At 42.0% G+C, this 13370-nt stretch overlaps 1 protein-coding gene across 1 annotated transcript in view; it reads right to left on the bottom strand.

Annotated features, from left to right (window-relative positions):
- Positions 1-377: 377 nt before the first annotated feature.
- LOC120297276 (brorin-like) overlaps positions 378-13370 on the bottom strand; it is a 241602-nt gene continuing 228609 nt past the window's right edge. Inside the window, exon 4 of the mRNA XM_039319716.1 lies at positions 378-754. Within this exon, the coding sequence (XP_039175650.1) occupies positions 633-754 (122 nt within the window). The 3' untranslated portion in view covers positions 378-632. The remainder of the gene's footprint in view (positions 755-13370) is intronic.

Genomic DNA, 13370 nt, shown 5'->3' with positions numbered 1-13370 from the left:
GAAGAACAACGGGACAGCCAATCCCCAGCGGTTTACACACTTGTAAGGGAAGTAACGGGATTGGCAAATAAGGGAACGACACCCAAAACACACACGCTAGGCAGTTTGGAAACACTGAGGCAAATTAAGATGAAGGGGGTGGGGAGAGATGAACAGGAGCAATCTGACAGCCAATCCCCAGGCGCTTGCATACACATCAAGAGAACAATAACAACTAGAGGGGGGAGAGCAACTTTAGAATTGGCCCTTTTAAGAACAACACGGCCAATGCTAATGAGCGGACCAATGATCCGATCGAGGGTCAAGGCACAGAGGCAGCCAGTCATACACACACACACACACACACACATATATAAAATGAAATGTGAGCTCCAGGATATAAGAAAAGCTTTATTGCTAAGCTTTCGTCAACAAACTGACATCATCAGAGCAAAGGGCTAAATGACAAGGGAGATGTGCATACACTTACATAACAGTTAAAACGATTACAGTATGGCATGTGCATATAGCGTGCTCATAAAAAGCTCGCAAAAAGTCACATTGATATCAGCATATATACGGAAGTCAGTCTCCAGACGAAATTCAAAAGTCGCGTCTATCAGCTGTTTAGCGCGTAAGCTCCGTTGCACCTATCAGCTGTTTGGTGTGAATCTCATGGCACCGTGTGCAGTCATGTACCATCTGGATTCTTTGTGCAAAGTGCAGCTAGGAGGTTTGTCTCGCTCCATCACGTGCAGGTGCTGTGGGATCGGATCTGTAGGGAGAGAAAGCAGATGACCTCGTGGGACATGTAAGTGGTTTGCCTGCCCTCACTTCCCTTTTTTTGGACACTGCAAAATTGTCTCCACTGTAGGAATCTGTCTTTTGGATTGCATAATTCTTTTAGTGTAAGATTGCTGTATGTGTCTGTCTTGTTGGGCATGATCACTTGGCATGTCCCAATTCCACTTTATGCTCAAGCACTTCCTGGGGGGGGGGAGATCTTCGCTGATGCACTATCACACATGCCCCAATATAACAGCCCACAAGCCACCAATTTTAAACCACTTATGGCAGAACCACAACTGGCAGCGCCAGTAACCACCAGAGCCCAAGCTAAATTAAAGCTGCAGTTGGGTAGCCAAACTGGAATCAAATTCCGGCAAACTTTGGAAACGAATGGTTCCAGAAAAATAGACACATGTGCACAATCAAGGACGGACTGCCATGGGTGGGGAAAAAGTTATATATACCATCCACCCAGAGGGTCACATTCATGCAGCTTTGCCATGACACAAAATCATCAGGGCATTTTGGATTTGTAAAAACATGAACTTAATTAAAAGGCAATTTTGGTGGCCATCCATGAAAAAGGACATAGAAAGTTATGTGGCCAGCTGCCCAACGTGCACAACTGCTAAGAGGTTACAAGGGAAATCGCCTGGACTGTTACAACCAGTGGTGTCCCCTTCAGCCCCTGGAAGGAGATAGCCACGGATTTTATAGTGGAATTACCAGAAAGCAATGGAAACACTGTTATCTGGATGGTTATGGACTTGTTTTCTAAACAGGTGCAATTTATCCCTTGCCAAAAGATTCCCACCGCAAAAACCTTAGCAAACCTTTTCATGCAGCACATTTACAGACTGCATGGGGCACCCCAATGCATCATATTTGATAGGAGAGTTCAATTTACATCAGCATTTTGGAAGGAATTTTTATTCCTCTTAGGAACCACTCAGGGACTATCATCTAGTCATCATCCTCAGTGTAACAGCCAAGCAGAACGCTCAAACTCAGTACTTGAGCAATACTTAAGATGCTTTATTGACTTCCGGTTCTGGGTTGCGGCACACCTAGTCACACGAAGAGACTCGTCTTCTCGTTGGCTAGCCTCCCTCTGCCAGTAGACCCTTATGTGGGTCTAAAGTTGCCCTGGAGGGTGCAACTTCCGTCGAAGAGGCTTCGCTCGGCTGTGGAGGAGTGGCGGCTCCTCCAGCTGTCCGGGCCAACTCTGAGTGCCGACGGAGAGATCGGCCAGTAAAATGGCTGATCACCCAGCCGCTAGAAACCGCAAGTCAAAGAACACCTATACTCTTTTTTAAGTATTTCTTCCTCCACCTTTTCCTGAAAAAATAGAAAAAAAGGGAAAAGAAAAAAAATGAATGACTTTTGAAACAATTTTTTTAGCTCACTGAGCACATCTACTGGTTAAAAGGTAATATTGTAATTCTTGTCTATTTGGAGATGGTTTTGGCCTTCAAACTGTTCTTTAAGAGAAAGATAATTTGATCCAGCTGAACCATTTTTAAAATGGAGTTGCACTCACATTTAAATTGTAAACTTATTCTGGAAAAGATTTACGAGGCTAAATATGTGCTACAATGAAAGAGCTTACTACAGAATTAAGAGCCAAAATCTCTCCTTAAACTTCACAACTGACTTTCAGACTACACCTGATTCTTCTATAAAACAGATTACACAAGAAGAGGACTTAACTGAGAATAAAGATTTTGTCTTATAAGCAATTCACTTATGGTGGGTGTGTTAAGGCAGCTGTGTTCAAGTGTCCCAGACCTGATGAGAAATGTGCTAGTACAGATCATCCTCAATTTATGACTATTCATTTAACAAGTGTTTATACTATAATGGTGCTGAAAAAAGTGTTAAGCAGTTCTCCTTTCTCTCTGCTACCTGTTACTTCCTTGCCATCTTCTCTTTTTAGTGGACCTACTGTTTCCTTGACTTTTTTCTTATTATTATATGTTGAAAGAAACTTTTTAAAATTATCTTTAACTTTTGTTGCAAGTCTTTGTTCATTCTGAGCCTTTGCTTTCCTGACTTCATCTTTGCAGATTTGGGCTATCTGCTAATACTCTGCCTTAGATATGTGTCCCTCTTTTAATTTTTTTTTGTACCTATCCCTTTTGTCTTTCAGTTTGTCAGAGAGATCTTTGGATACTGGTTTCTTCTTGAATTTCTTGTTTTTCTTTTTTAGTGTTATTGTGCTGGGCTTTTAGGATCATATTTTACAGAGTTTCTTATGCTTCTTGAGTTGTCTTCCCCTTTAGAATTTTCATCCATGGAATTTTTCATAAGCTCTCTCTGAGTTTGTTAAAATCAGCTCTTTTGAAGTTTAAGACACTGGCTGGATTATGTTCTATTATTTCTGTTTGTATTATATTGAATTTTATTAAGATGTAGTCACTCTCGCCCAAAGTTCCAGCAACTTCAACTCACTCTATCACTTCTTTTCTATTAGTAAGAATTAGGTCCGGTATAGCTTTTTCTCTATTTCCTTCCTCTATCTTTTAGATGACAAAATTGTCAGCTAGGTTGGTTAGGAATCTGTTTGATTTCCAACTTGCTGCAGAGTTTGTTTCCCAGTTGATATCAGGATAGTTACAGTCTCCCATTATTACTGTGGTATATTTCCTATATATATTTGTTAATTTTTTAGCAAAAAGTTCATTTATTTCTTCTGTTTGGTTGGATGACCTGTAGTATATACCTATAGAAATGTTATTCTTTTTCCTTTTATATTGATCTATATGCATTCTAGGAGGTTTTCATCTTTGGTTTTGTGGATTTCTATAGAGATACAGAATAGTTTGTATCCTTCGATCAGTCATGAATTTCATCCCACCTTGTTTCCCTAATGGCAACTGTATCATATTTACCTTCTTGTACTAATTCTTCAGGTTCATCCTTGTTTCCTAAACTTTTCGTGTATAGGCATTTGAGTCTTTTATAGGTATTGGATATGTTTCTTATATCTACTACTTTATATCTTGTTGCCACCTAGCTCTGTCTCACCTCTGCTCAGTGGCCTCCATTTGGACCTCATTGCCTCTGCTCAGCTGCCAGGCTGGGTCACTGGGCTGCTTCTCTGTCTCTCAGCTGGACAGCCAGGCTATCAGCTGGGACATTGGGCCACCTCACAGCTGGGTCACCTCTCAGCTGTGCTGTCTCTCAGTTGGAACACTGGGACACCTTGTTAAAGGATTTCCCCCCCCCAAAATTTAAAAATTCTAAAAATTTATTTTCATAATTCCCAAAATTTAGAAGATTTTTTAAAAAAGAAAATTTAATTCTTAAATGTTAGTTTTCTAGAATAATAGAGTAACAGAGTTAAAGAAACCTATACTAGCTTGGACAAATGGCTGTCAAATCCTCCAATGATAGGGCACCCACACCTCTGAAGTCAAGCCATTCCACTGGTTAATTGCTTACACTGTCAATGTCATGATTCCGATAGATGAGACCAGTAAAAACAGAACTCCAAGGCAAGAGTTTCCGTAAAGAACATATTTATTAGCTACAAAGTATCAGCACGGTCAAAAGTGAAACCAAGACTGGAGTTCCCTCCCAAAGGTTACAATGTTACAAAGCTGAACTTCCCACTGCAGCATTATGTCATTAATCACATTCCCTAATAACCTACTATGGCAGGCATCCTAACGAAAGGCACAGCCTGCCAAAATCCAGACAGCAATGATCTTGATTCCCATGGGACAATTTATTGTTTAGTCTAACCTTAAAATCTCTCTTCCCATTACTGTAGCAACCAAAAACGAAGCGTAAATGGCTTCAGCCAAGATTGTTGCAGCGTTGACAGTCAGGTCCCCTAGAGAAAGGAGAAATCCTGTAGACGAAGAAGAATTCCCCAGGGCTTATGAGGGTGCTTATCAAAAAAATCTATATATTAATCTATCTGCTTTAACATTAGCACTCTTTACCCAAGTGGCTTCTGATAGTGTGTATCCTTTCCACTGTACTAAATTCTGTAATTTTCCTTTGTACAACCTAGAATCAAGAATTTGTTTTATTTCATAATGGGTCTCTCACTTTATTACACAGGGACCAGGTGCCTTTTTTGGAGCAGATCTTAAGGAGGACTCCCTGAAAGGTTTCAATAGACTGCAGTGAAAAATAGGGTGGACTTTTTTCAAAAGTCGAGGGAGTTTTAATTCCACTGTAACAGGGTTTATAATTCCAACTATGAAGAAAGGTCCAAAGGAATTTTGGTCCTAACTTTTTAACTAAGCAATCTGAGTCTCAAATACTTCATAGAGAGATAGACTTTCTCCCCCACATGAAATGACTTCTGAGGAGCCAGTTTCTTGTCTGCCTGCTCTTTGTAAATTTTTGAGGCTTTCGCTAAAACATTTTTTGTATTGTCCCAAACAGTTTTCCAACAAGTCACCCACTGATCTAAGGTTTGAGAAGCTGGAGGATCCTGTGGGCATTCAGGCACAGGAATGAATTCTCAAACAGTAGCTATTTTAAAAGGAGTGAGTCCAGTACTGCTGGTATGGTGTTATTACAAGCTACTTCAGTGAAAGGGAGGAAGTCAGCCCAGGTCATCTGTTGGTAATCAACATAGCACCTAATGTATTCTTCCACCATTGAGTTCGCTTTCTCAGCCACTCCATTCATATTCAGATGAAAAGCTGATGATAGTCCTTGTGTGGATCCGATCAGCTTAAGGAAGTCCCTCCAAAATTTTGCAGTAAATTTAACTCCCCTATCTGAAATAATCTGTTTTGGTGCTCTGTGTAGATGGCATATATGCATAAGGAACATTTTGGCTAACTTTGCAGAGGGAAGACCAGAAAAGGCTATGAAGTGAGCCTGCTTTGAAAAAAGGTCAATAACAGTCCATATTACCATATTTCCCCTACTTTCTGGTACTCCCACAAAAAAGTCCATGGCAATCTCTTGCCAGGGTCTGGAAGGTTCTTCTACTTGTTGTAATAATCCAGGGGGCTTACTGGGACATTGTTTCATGGTTACACACATTACACAGCTTTTTACATAATTTTCAACATCCTTTTTCATACCCAACCACCAAAATTACCTCCTGGCCAAATGTAAAGTCTTTAGGAATCCAAAGTGGTCAGCTGTTTGATATCATGGCTGCACTGAAGTGCTTGAACTGTTTCTTGGAAATACAGTTTGGATCCCTTCCAGGCTAGCCCATCTCGATAATATGGTTTTATTTTCCTAGAACCAGGTATCAGTTTTTAATTCCTCCTTAAGTTTTTTTGTTAAGGTTCAGGTGGCTTTGTCTGCAGTTGCTCTCCCAGGGTTATCTGAGAGATTGACTGGTTGTGGAATGATGGAGTTCACAATCTCTTCACAGCGACTTTTATACTGGGGCATTCTGGACAAGGCATCAGCCAAGAATTTTTTTCCCTGGGATATACTTTAGTGTAAAATTGAAACGGTTAAAATACTGCACCCAACAAACTTGGGAGATTTATGGGGGATTTTCAATGCTTCTAAATTTTTATGATCAGTCCATACTTCAAAAGGCACCTTGCCCCCCTCAAGGAAATGACAAGTCAGCAGGGCCCAGTTCACTACAAAAGCTTCCTTCTTCCAAACAGCCCACTTTTGCTCAATGTCTGCTAATTTCTTGGAGATGTAGGTGTAGGGTTGTAGGTCTCCTTTTTGGTTTCTTTGATGAATTGATCCTCAGGGTTGGGTTATTTGAGAACACATTCGGCTGCAAACAATCTTTTTAAGTTCTCAAAAGCAGTTTGGCATTCTATAGACCAGGGCTTTTCAACCGGTATTATGTGTACCACTTGTGGTACATTAACGAGTAGCAGGTGGTATGCAGCTCTGCCTAGCTAAGTGTAGCAGGGGAGGGAAAGAGTGCAGGCAAGGACCTTCTGTGAGAGAGTCCTCTGGAGCTGCAGAGTGGCTGGGGCGAGGCAAAGGCCCCAGGCTCACTTCTAGCTCATCCTCCCCCATGAGAAAGGAGGAGGAGGGGTGGAGACAGGAGAGGCTATAAAAGGAGGCAGTTTGGGCAGGAGAGGAAGAGAGAGAAAAAGCAGGAGCCATGGGAGGAGGGGGAGTCAGCTCTAGCTGTACCGAAGGGAAAGAAGAAGAAGGAGGAGGGTGGGGGGAGAGGAGAGAAGATCAAGATGGCCAGCCATGAGCCGATCTACAACTGCTGTGGCAGCCACATGTGCTGGCAGCAGCAAACAGGCAAGAAATGCAGCGGGGAGGGGTCGCTCTCCACAAGGAATAAAAAAAGGAAGCAATGGCTGGAGGTGAGGCACGGAGGAGATGGAGAGTGGAAGGATTCTTATGTGCTTTTGTGACTTTGAAGTTCTGGGATTTGTACAATGTGGGCTTTGTGTTCTTAAGGAGTGTTTGGCAATTTCTATTTGGCTGATGTCTCGTGTTAGCTTCTATTGCTCGGCTATTGTTAGCTGTAAGTTTTGCTGCATGGGATTTTGAAGTATTTTTCTCCTGAATGGATTTTGCCTGTAGCATTCCTTTACTTATGAATGGAGCCATTTGGGGAGACTGCCTTAGCCGCAGCCAATACTTACTACATTTTTTTTCTTAAGTGCCGGCTGCGCTCCTTAACTTTGCTTTCTAGCCAGTAGCTAATTCTTAAAGGGGAATGTGCCTTTTTAAGCTAGTTCACTCAGCAGCTTGTCTTTTCTGTCTCTGGAGGCTTTTCCTTTTTTGATGAATATATGGAAGAGAGAAAATATGGGGGGGGGGATTCAAATTCTTCCTTCAGAAGGAGGTGGGCATGAGAAAGAGGGAGGCAGGGAAGCAAGGAGGAAGGCAAGTCCTGCCTTAGCACTTGGCGACCAGCAGCCCTGCCATTGACTTTGCTTGTCGAAAGGTTGCAAAAGTGGATCACATGACCCTGGGACACTGTGACCATCATAAATATGAATCAGCTGCCAAGCACCCAAATATAAATCACATGACCTTGGGCATGCTGCAATGGTCATAAATGTGAAAAATGGTCATAAGTTATTTCAGTGCAATTGCAACTTTGAACAGGTTTTTTTGGTCATCAAGTTTTTGACACCTTGCTAGGTGGTACTCGAATACTGCCATATCCTAAAAGTAGTGCAATCAGTGAGAAGGTTGAAAAGCCCTGCCATGGCAGGGGCTAACAAGGTTGTGGCTTCCCTCCATTTTTTCCAGCCTTTAATAGTTCAGTAATTGGCAAAGTTATCTCAGCAAAAGAGAGGATGAATTGCCGGTAGAAATTAGCAAATCCCCAAAAACTTTGAAATTGTTTGGCGGTTCGTGGGGGTTGCCATTCTATTACAGCTTTAACTTTGGCTGGATCCATCTCCACCCCTTCACTGGAAATTCTGTATCCTAAATAGTCTAGATGCATTTGATGGAATTTACATTTTGAGAGTTTAGCGTAAAGCTTGGTGTTCAGCAGCTTTTTTAATACTTCACGTACTAATTTTATATGCTCTGCCATGGTTTCTATGTAAATGAGGATGTCATCACGGTAAACCCCTTTGTACAGGTGATCATGCAGTACTTAATTGATCAATTGCATGAATATGGCAGGGGCCCCCTGAAGACCAAAAGGCATAATTTTGAACTGGAAATTTCCCTGGGGGCTGTTAAAAGCCATCTTCCTCTAGTCTCCTTCTTTTACTCTCACTCGATAGTATGCCTCTCTTAGGTCTAATTTGGTAAAAAAAAACTTTCCTGTTGCTAAATGGGCCAACATATCTTTCATTAAAGGGAGGGAGTACATATTCTCCACACTGACAGTGTTTAACTCTTTAAAATCCACACACAGCCTCAGTGACCCAACTTTCTTCTCTTTAAAAAGCACAGGGGCAGCTACATGGGATTTTGCTGGCTAAATGAATCCTCTGGCTAAGTTCTTATCAATGTAGTCTCTTAGCTCTTTCCAGTCCCAGGGGGTCATTGAGTACATTTGAGGCTTGGGAAGTTTGGCTCCTAGCAAAATCTCAATAGCACAATCAGTTGTTTGGTGGGGAGGAAGGATGTCACATTCTGCCATGCTGAATGCCTCAGCTAAGTCTCGATATTTGCTTGGGATGAGCTCATCCCAGGCAGGGAGTCTGCAAATGATTTTAGTGTCTCAAGGGACTGCCCCTGGTTTTCACTTGTGCTGCTGGCAGGAGTAGGAGGTAAGAGTCCCATTACCAATTTTAAAAGATCTCACTCCGTTTTCTCACCAGATCATAGGCTGCCATTTATCAAGCCACGCTAATCCCAAAATTACTGCCTCAGTCATTTTTGGGACCACTGCAAAGTGGATGAGTTCCCAATGCTCCCTCACCTTTAGGTATACTGGTTCGGTTAGATGGGTGGCAGGAGCCCCTCCTATAAGAGATCCATCTGCTTGCTCAAATCTCATAGGTATTGTTATGTCCTGGGCCTGTGATTGACAGAGCAGGTGCAGGAAGCTGCAGAGAGACTCGGGCAGACCACGTGGCCTGCCTGGGCCAGACAGGCTGTCTCCAGCCTATTGTGCTTGCACAAAGCGGGAAAATACGTTGCATTTATTGGCTGACGCTGTTCCCTGCAAAAGGGTATAAAAGGGATCAGCGCTGTTTTGTGTTGTTCTGTTGAAGCTTTAATAAAGAAGCAACTGTTGTTACTCCTGCCTCATTTCAATGCCTTACCAACGCACAGAACAGAACACTGGTGATGAGGATGGGATTGTGCTGCAAGAAAACAACAAAAGAATACTAGGCTGACTCACCATGGGAGGCCAAAGTGCTTGGAAGTTCAGCGTTCCAACTTGTGCGACTCTGGCTGCCAGTATGAAGTTGCTGAAGGAGAGCTCAGCAAGATTCGTCCTGGAACCCCTTCGCAAGCCTAAGCAGCATGAGCCATTGGAAGAGGCCGCCAAGAAAAAATGATGGCTAAGATTGGGCATCTGTCTGAATTTGATACAGCGCACCCTGAACGTTGGAGTTCATACATTGCCAGGGTGGAGAACTACTTTAGGGTAAATCAAGTTCGGGAGGACGGGCTCAAAGCCGCAACATTACTTTGTGTCTGTAGGCAAGAGACTTTTGACATTGCTGAAAATTTGGTTGCCCTAGCACCTTTGGAATCCATCGCTTATGCAGAGCTGAAGAAAATATTAAAGGAACATTTTGAACTGAAGCTATCAGTGATTGCATGGCATCATGCATTTGAACAGCGGGACCAATGTCCTGCAGAGTCTGCTGTGGACTTTATTGCTGCTCTGCGTCAAGCTGCAAAGCCCTGTGAATTCAAAGACTTGGAAGAACGGCTACAAGATCAGCTAGTTTGTGGTTTGAAGAGCCGAGAATTGCAGCAAAATATTTTTGGAAAAGAAGACGTTTCCTTCCAAGATGCGCTAAGGGAAATCATGGCTGACAAAGCAGCGAAAGGAGCTGTTAAGGCCTTGCTGCTTTCCAAGAACCTTACGTGTTCGGGCTCAGTCCATCAAGAGGTTGCTAGAGAGATATCTGTACTGGATTCCGAAAATGAGATCGATCGTCTACAGCAGCCAGCAGAGAGAAGGCCCCAAAGAGTGAGCTGACAAGGGGTCTGACAAGCTGACAACACCATTCCCTGGATGTGGAAGCTGCCACAAGTGCTCTGACTGCCGTTTGCACTCTGCTACTTGCTGGGCGTGTGGCCGGTAAGGCCACATAGCAGCCATCTGTTTGGGTCGCAAGAAAGACCATCCATTGAAAGAATTGCCTTGGAAAGTTATCAGGGTCCCCAACCAGAATAGGGTGGGTTTCTGCGTGTCCCGAAAGAGCATTTTGAGAACAGGGGCCCACCGGCCATTGAAGAAGAAGCTGTGTATTAATGTCAAATTGCAGTGGCTCCCCTTAACGATGGAGCTGGACACGGGTTCAGCTCTGTCAGTCATCTTCCAGAACACTCTCGAGCAGATCTGCTGTAGAAGCAGCCAGAGTGTTAAACTCAGGCCGTCGAATCTTATCCTAACAGACTTCCAGAATTCCTGGGTTAGTGTGAAAGGGGAAGACACACTCAGAGTGCAGCATAGGAATTTTGAGGGGTTTTGGGACATTGCTGTGGTTGAGGGTGACTGCACGACTTTAATCATACTCGATAGGTTTGAGGCACTTCAGGTGACTGGGCTACACAGTTTGCAAACCACAGGTCTTGCGGACGTTTGCAAGGAGTTTGCTGATGTGTTTATCCCAGAACTAGGGTCATATAAGGGGCTTCCAATTACTTTATGGTTAGACCCCTCCATTGCACCGATTAGGATTAAGCCTCATTGGGTGCCTTTTATGTTTAAGCAAAAGTTTAATGCTGAGCTGGATAAACTGCTACAGCAAGGCATTTTGGAACCTATGGATAGCAGTCCATGGGAAACACCCATAGTCACGCCACTCAAGGCCAATGGGGAAATCTGCATTTGTGCTGACTATAAATGCACGTTAAACAAAGCATTACAGCAGCACTCTTATCCGGTGCTTATGGTGAGCCACATTTTGGCCTCACTTAAAGAAGGCCAAGTTTTCACCAAACTCAGTTTGGCCCAGACCTATCAACAGTTACTGGTTGATGATGCAACAGCAGAGGCCCAGACAATTGTAACACACCAGGGAGCTTTCAAAGTCAGAAGACTGAAGTTTGGGGTTAATGTAGCTCCTGGCATTTTCCAAAGCATGATGGAGTGAACGCTCCATAACATTCCAGGAGTTTGCCCATATTTCGATGATATCCTCATTGCAGGAGAGTCAATCAAAAACCTGTCTGAAAGGCTTCGGTCCGTTTTGCTGCGGTTCTGTGAAGCGGGGCTGAAGCTTAAGCAGGAAAAATGCAAAATTGGAGTAACTTCCACTAAATTCCTGGGGTTTCGCATAGATGCAGAAGGCATCCATCCTGCTGAATCTAAGCTCAAAGCAATTCAGCAGGCCTCTAGTCCCAAGTTGAAGAGCGAGCTTCAAGCCTTCCTTGGACTGCTAAATTTTTACCATTCCTTCCTCTCGCACAAGGCCGCAGTGGCAGAGCCATTATACTGGCTCTTGGATAAACAGGCTCCATGGAAGTGGACTAAAGTCCACAAACAGAGTTTTGCTGAGGTTAAAGCATTGTTGTCTTCAAATGCTGTTCTAGCTCATTTCAATGAGCAGCTGCCTGTGTGTATAGCTTGCGATGCATCCCCTTATGGGATCGGGGCTGTCTTAAGCCACCTCAAGGCTGATGTGGACTACAAAATATTTGCATCAATAATGGCAGAAAGACTTAAAAGTTTTTAAATGAATTTATACAATCGGATCAAAATGGCTTCTTACCCAAAAGACAGATTAGAGACAATATACGAATTATATTGAACACATTAGAATATTATAAAACACACCCCAAGAAACAGATGGCATTGGTGTTCCTGGATGCACAGAAGGCATTCAACAATGTGAACTGGCAATTCATGATAAGCCAATTACAGACTATGGATTATAAGGAGAAATTTATAAATGTAATCAGAACAATTTATAATACGCAATTAGCCAAAGTAATGATAAATGGAGATATGACTGAGAAGATCAACATTATGAAGGGAACAAGACAGGGCTGTCCCCTATCTCCATTGTTGTTTGTTCTGACATTAGAAGTATTAAATAGACGTATAAGACAGAATAATGACATAAAAGGGATGAAAATTAAGAGGGAAGAATATAAGCTACAAGCATTCGCAGACGATTTAGTATTTATTTTGGAGGAAACATTAGAGACAGGACCTGTATTAATAGAACAAATAGAAAAATATGGTGAGGTAGCTGGGTTGAAAATTAATAAAGATAAAACCAAAATGTTAGTGAAAAATATTACTGAAAAAGAAAAAAAAGAACTTGTGGGAAAATTAGATATACAGTAAAGAAGATAAAATATTTAGGAATCCACCTGACAGCAAGATGCACAACAATTAAAGAGGATAATTATCATAAATTGAAAAGACAAATTGAAGTAGATTTGGATAAATGGAAAAATCTACAACTATCATTAATGGGAAGGATTGCAATAATCAAAATGAATATATTACCATGATTATTGTTTTTGTTTTCAACAATACCAATAAGATTAGATAAGAAATATTTTGAGGGGCTTAATAAAACAATCTTGAAATATATTTGGCAGGAGAAAAAGGCAAGGATTAATCTAAAAATGTTACAAAATACAAGATTGAGAGGTGGGTTTGGTCTACCTAATTGGAAATTGTACTATCAAGCTGCAGCATTATCATGGATAAGAGAATGGATCTTACTGAGGAATACAAGATTATTGACATTAGAGGGACATGATTTACAGTTGGGATGGCATGCTTTTATATGGTATGGAAAAAACAGAATATATAGCTATTTCCAGAGACACCATATAAGGAATTCTTTATTTGTGGTCTGGAAGAAAGTAAAGAGAAAGCATTATTTGAAGATTCCAAATTGGCTCTCAGTTATGGAGGTGCTAATACCCAATATGTTTAACATGGGAAACATTATAAGATATAAAGACTTACTAACAGATATGGGGGAGTTGAAAACCAAACAACAATTAGAGGAACAAGAAATAAAGATGGATTGGTACATGAGAATGCAAATACAATCTAGATATGAAAA

The sequence above is a fragment of the Crotalus tigris genome, unplaced genomic scaffold (assembly GCF_016545835.1).
Source record: "Crotalus tigris isolate CLP2741 ecotype Arizona unplaced genomic scaffold, ASM1654583v1 scf7180000023612.410070, whole genome shotgun sequence".
NCBI lineage: Eukaryota > Metazoa > Chordata > Lepidosauria > Squamata > Viperidae > Crotalus > Crotalus tigris.
The sequence above is the reverse complement of the archived record's forward strand: the minus strand, read 5'-3'. Positions and strand labels throughout refer to the sequence as shown.